Source organism: Chiloscyllium plagiosum, chromosome 41 (assembly GCF_004010195.1).
Source record: "Chiloscyllium plagiosum isolate BGI_BamShark_2017 chromosome 41, ASM401019v2, whole genome shotgun sequence".
Classification (NCBI taxonomy): Eukaryota; Metazoa; Chordata; class Chondrichthyes; order Orectolobiformes; family Hemiscylliidae; genus Chiloscyllium; species Chiloscyllium plagiosum.
The window spans coordinates 5,848,798-5,854,797 of NC_057750.1; the positions used below are offsets into that span (position 1 = coordinate 5,848,798).

At 43.2% G+C, this 6,000-nt stretch overlaps 1 protein-coding gene across 2 annotated transcripts in view; it reads right to left on the reverse strand.

Moving 5' to 3' along the window:
* The window catches only part of LOC122542788 (protein phosphatase 1 regulatory subunit 37-like), a 45,564-nt gene that overhangs the window by 24,242 nt on the left and 15,322 nt on the right, over nt 1-6,000 (reverse strand). For both annotated transcript variants that reach the window (XM_043680833.1, XM_043680835.1), the window contains exon 2: nt 4,400-4,497. In XM_043680833.1, coding sequence (XP_043536768.1) covers nt 4,400-4,497 — 98 coding nt within the window. The remainder of the gene's footprint in view (nt 1-4,399; nt 4,498-6,000) is intronic.

Sequence of the window (6,000 nt, forward strand, 5' to 3'; positions counted from 1 at the left end):
GGAATGAGGCCTGAACGTCGATTCTCCTGCTCCTTGGATGCTGCCTGACCTGCTGCGCTTTTCCAGCAACACATTTTCAAATACTGTGACTACAAGAGTAGGTCAAAGAATTCTGTGGTGAGTAACTCAGCTTGACTCCCTAAAGCTGGCCCACCAGCATCAAAGTACAAGTTAGGATGTGATGCAAAAAAAATGTTTTACCTTTAGGCTGTATGCCTGACATGGAAAATACAGTGTAAATATTAAGAAAATTACAATTGCATTGAGCAACCAGAGTGTGGACGATTTCTGCATGGAGAAAAGTTGAATTTTATTACATTTTCTGTAATCTTCCCGTTGAAATGACTTGTAATCAACATTTACAAATTTTATGAATCAAGTATATTTTCAGGGAAAAAAATTCAGCCAGGAGTGTGCTGGAATTCTCTGTTTTCCTGGATGACTGCAGTTCCAACAACACTCAAGGAGTTCAACACCAGCAGGATAAAGCACTTCACTTGATCTGCACCCTATCCACTACTTTCAACATGTAATCCCTCCACCATTGATAAGGCTATAATCCCTTGTACATCAAACATCTGGAGTCAAAATCCTTGAACTCCCTCCCCAACAATGTTGTGGGTCTACCTATAGCACATGGACTGCAGCAGTTCTCACATCACCTTCTCAAGGGCAACATGCAGAGTTACAGTTTTAGGATGGGGGGGGGGGGGCTGGGTCTGGGTGGAATGCTCTTCAGGGGGCTGGACTCAAAAAGGCTTGCTTCCACACACTAGGGATTCTATGCTTCAATCTGTTTGCATTGAATATATTCAAATGACCCGGATTCTCATATTCTCTGGGGAAGATAAGTACAAGGACTAATGACACTCGGAAGAAATTCCTCGTTTCTAACTTAAATGGCTGTGGCCCTTTGTTCTAAATTTGTCCATAAGAGGAAACATCCTCTCTACCCAATCCTTCAATACACTTCAGAGTCTTGCACACCTCAATAAGCTCGTTTCTCAGTCTTCTCAACAAGTATAGGCCCAAACTGCTCAAGCATTCCTCGTAAGTCAAATCCCTTCGTTCCAGGAATTGACCTGTTGAACCTTCTCTGAATGGCCTTTAATGGAAAATTTATCCCTCCTTAAATAAGGTTGCCAAAGCCAGACATGGCAGGTGAGATGTGGTCTCACCAATGCCCTGTGAAGAGCAATAAATCAGAGTTGTAAAAAAGGGTGAGTTCAAGGCCATACACTTGAAGTTAGTGAGAACTGCAGATGTTGGAAAGTCAATAAGATGGGGAACTGGAAAAAGCACAGCAGATCAAGCAGTAACAGAAGACCAGTCCTAATGAAGGGTCCTGTCCAAAACATCGACTCTTCTGATGCTGCTTGAGCTACTGTGCTTTTCCCAGCTCCACATTTTATCAAAGGCATACACTTGGCTGTGCTGTCTGCCTGCAATGCTGCAACTTGTGAAAGACATCACATGTAAAAGATGGCTTCTTGAGTGAGTCATCCAGGTCAGTTGGGACAAATGGGATAGGCACCAGCTGTAGATCTACAGTCCTGAAGTGTTAATATCATTGATAGTTTGGGCGAAGGAATGAAAGAGTATGAAAATCACCAGTCAACAAAGGAGTGTTTGACACGAGCAATGGAAACTCAGGGTTTGGCTGTAGCATAAGCAGTCATGTCAGTGGACTGGAATTCGACAGTCTCTCATCATCAGGATGCTGGAGCAAGAGGCAGAATGTCACACCACACTGTCAAAGTGACTACAATAGCTGTGTCCCTTTACAAAGCGGCTCCTAAATTCCACAAGAAACTGATGACAGGAACAGACAAGATTTTGCTGGTCACGGGGAAGAAATGAGGAGAGAGGAAAAAAAATGCCTCAATATTTTATTGAGGAGCAAACATTAAAATTAATATGAAGTGGTGTGACTTACAGATGGTCATTCAGAACTTCAAAAATACTTTGCACACGTTTATTCCAGAAATTCAGCTCTTAATGGATGGAGGAGCTGACTCGAAGAGCTGGATAGCCTTCTCCAGCTCTTTTTATATTGGTTTGTGGGACATGAGCATCACTGACTAAGCCAACATTTATTGCCTGTCCCTAGTTGCCCTTGTGAAGGTGATGGTGAGCTGTCTTCTTGAACCATTACAGTCCGTGTGCTACAAGTTGACCCACAATGCCATTAGGGAGGGAGTTTGACGCAGCAACAGTGATGCACTTCCAAGTCAACATGGAGTGTGGCATGGTGGGAAACATCGAGGTTTTGATATTCCCACATAGCAGCTGCCCTTGTCGTTCTTGATAGAAGTGGTCATGAGTTTGGAAGGTGCTATCTAAGGATCAAAAACAGAAGTTGCTGGAAAAGCTCAGCAGGTCTGGCAGCATCTGTGAAGAGAAATCAAAGTTAACGTTTCAGGTCCAGTGACCCTTCCTCAGAAAGGTCTAAGTATCGGTCGGAGGATCTTTGGTGAATTTCTGCAATGCATCACGGAAAACATTTAAAGAGGAGATCAATAAACTTTTGAAATAATCGGGGAATTGGCAGCAACGCTGACTTAGAATGAAAGTGGAGTTGGACCTGCAGATCAGCCATAATCTTGATGAATAACAGAGCAGGCTTGAGGGGCTGAATATCCTTCTCACGCACCTTTGTAAGTTCTTGTGTCTATTCAATCGTAGCAGCAAAGTCGAGCCTGACCCTGTCCTCCCAGTATATACACATTTAGACTTTCCATAGAGACAACTGAATAATCAATAGGAGTAGCCATCCAGATTCTTTCTTCCGCCCTGACCTCGAGAGTGGAAGCAGGTTGCAGGGCCTTCATACTTGTTGTCTTAGTTGAGCAACTTTATCCAGTCCAGTCAAGTAATCCCAAGCACAGTTGCTCCCTATGGTCATTGACAGCTACCAGGCTGTATTTACAAACTGAACTGCTGGGGTTCTATCATGACCGTGCTTGTGTTTTGCTAGTAAACTAATTCCCTGCCCCTGCTGTCTTCTCAAGTATCGGTAGCTGTCCATGCTACAAATATTTATCCAGCTGTCCTTTGAAGGATTTTTATCTTAGCCACTCCCTGTCAAACTCTATGCTTCGATAACTATTTGCATTAAAGACATTTCTTCTAACTACTTCCTTAGTGAGTGAACGTCACAAAGTGGTGTTGTCATTGGTGGAGATAGAGCTGAGCCAAAGTTAGCAATTTCAAAAGAATGTGGAGCCGTCAAAATGATAAAAACTCACTGAAACAAGGTCAATTTGCACAAGTGGGCACAACCCTGAAACTTGTAGTTTGACCCTTTGGCTGCGGCAGGGAGCAATCAGCTACATTAAGTATAATCCTAACAAGCACACTGTTTGGTTAGAGCTGGGACAAACTGATATTTACAGTTGTTGTGTCAATAGAGTGCTTCAGAAACTTGTGACCACGTAAACAACATTCTAGGCAGTTAGTGATAACATGTGAGTAGCAATCAAACACTTGCTCTGTTAAGAACTGATAAGGAAGAAAACTACAAATCTGCATTGCTTCAAAAGGGTTTGGAGGAAGAAATAGGGCTATACTCAACTTGCCAGTGCATTCTGGCATGGTTCTTAACCAAATCATGCCAAAAAAAAATTCTAATTAGCTTACTGGCCATACTCAAAGCCTGAGCATAGTGACAAGACAGACCTCTGTAAAGCTTTGGATTTCACAGCTTTGCAAAGAACCATATTGATATTGAAGGTTGCCTCTGTATTAATCAACCAACATGATGCCACAGCTGAGTAGGATGAGTGACAAACACACTCTTTTGCCTGTGTCTTACATAACAGATTATAAATTCACAAACTTTTCGTTCTATGCAGCGAGTATTCACTGCTCTGGGTCACTTTAGGATTGACCATTCAATCAATGGGTAAGTCCTCAGTTACCAGTTTTGTCCCTGGTCTCCTCCTTTCCTGGGGGCTACAATTCCACTGACTTTCACAACCCTTCACGAGTGAAGTGAAGGTTTGTGGGATATTTAACTATGGGGCATCACAGCTGGATTCAATGCTGTCCTCCCTCAACCTGTTCCCCTCACTGAAATCAGATTTGGTACAAACCGGAGGGCTTAGCAGTTCACACAACTGTTCGTAGTCAATTTGTTCACTGAACTATTATGGGATCAACTTGTCAAAATGTGGAAGACCTGGTCAAGTTAGATCAGTAAATTATGCAAGTGAAACCAATCCAAAGAGAAAAGATGCCAAGTGATTCATTTAGAATGAAGCATAATAAGTGACAGATAAAATACAATAGGCCCATTCCCTACAACAGAATGTGCATAATTTTTCATTAATTATGCTTCCACTTTAGTAAGGACAGGACTCCTATCACGGGTGAGTTTACTCTGAAAGTCCAGCCTTACTTGGATCTGTTTGAGCAGCTTGTTAATCGGCTTGCAGTTCAGCTTCTGGCAGGCCATCTTGTAGGCAGCAATGATCTCCTCCACTGTCACATTCTGGGCTGAAAGACAGCAAACATTTCTGAATCACAACAAAACTCAGCATCCAGTTCAAGAGATAAAGTAAATCATCCTTCTCCACCCACATCCTGAGAGTATGCATGCAAGCGTGGAGCAGGAATCACTTAAGTCCACAACCTAACTACAACAGAGTCCTACATACCAATGCCTGGCATTAACTGAAGGCACACTTACTTCTGGTTTTCACCAATTTTCTCTGCTCGGATTAATCCTTCATGGAATCACAGGGCAAAAGAACAGTATTCAGTCTATTAAGTCTGTGTCAATCTCTTTTACAGATCATTCCAGTTAGTTCTACTCCCCTACTCCTTCCCCACATTCCCACAAATTATTTCTCCAATTCTCTTTCGCAGGTTACTACTGAATCTATACCCACTATCCTAATCAGGCTCTGCATCCCAAAATACAACTCCTCAGTGGTTTTAAAAGAAAAAAGGTTTTTGCCCGTGTGTCACTTCAGTTTTTCCCCCAATCTGAACAGACTCTGTGGCACACTGCAACCACTCCCCTCTCTTTATAGAGACTGTTTTAAGAAAGTTCTGGGATTGTAGCCCCCTTCTTCTGATCAACACTGGAGTTTGTTATCCACACATGAACCTTGACCGCAAGTGCTAGCAAAGTATTTAATCACTGTGCAATAACATAACCAATCCAATCGTGTTCTTATTCTATTCCTGCCTTCCAGAAGTCAACAGCCAGTGCTCCTCTTCCCAATTCACAGAAACTGCAGCAAATTTATGACACTGACCCTGTCTGAAAGCAGTTTGTTGGTCACGGGTACCCACAGTTATCAAACATGGGTCTATGAAGCTAAAGACCTTGGAGCTCTTATGAGTGTATTTAACCTAAGGCTTAAGGCAGTGCTTGCATGGACAACTAGTTCTGTAACTAGCTCTGAAATGGTTGTTGAAGCAGATTGTAGATGCTTGGTGGCTTAGAATTTGAACATTGCTGAAAACAAGCCATTTCAGAACTTTTATCTTGCACTCGTTGAACAGTCATAGGAATTCCAAATCTCAAAAGGGAAGGACAATTCATGCTGCAAAGAAAGCGAGTGCTGATTGGTTGTCGAGTGGGCTCTGATTGGAAGAGCTCTTGCCAATGAATCAGGACCCTCTCTAATGTGGTATAAATTGTTGTTCCCTTTGAGATTGGGCATTCTAATGAAAGTAGGAGAATGTGATGACTGCAGATGCTGGAGATCAGAGCTGAAAAATGTGTTGCTGGAAAAGCACAGCGGGTCAGGCAGCATCCAAGGAGCAGGAGAATCGACGTTTCGGGCATAAGCCCTTCTTCAGGAGTGAGGAGGGTGTGCCAAGCAGGCTAAGATAAAAGGTAGGGAGGAGGGACTTGGGGGAGGGGCACTGGGAATGCGATAGGTGGAAGGAGGTTAAGGTGAGGATGATAGGCCGGAGAGGGGATGGGGGCGGAGAGGTCGGGAAGAAGATTGCAGGTCAAGAAGGCGGTGCTGAGTCTGAGGGTTG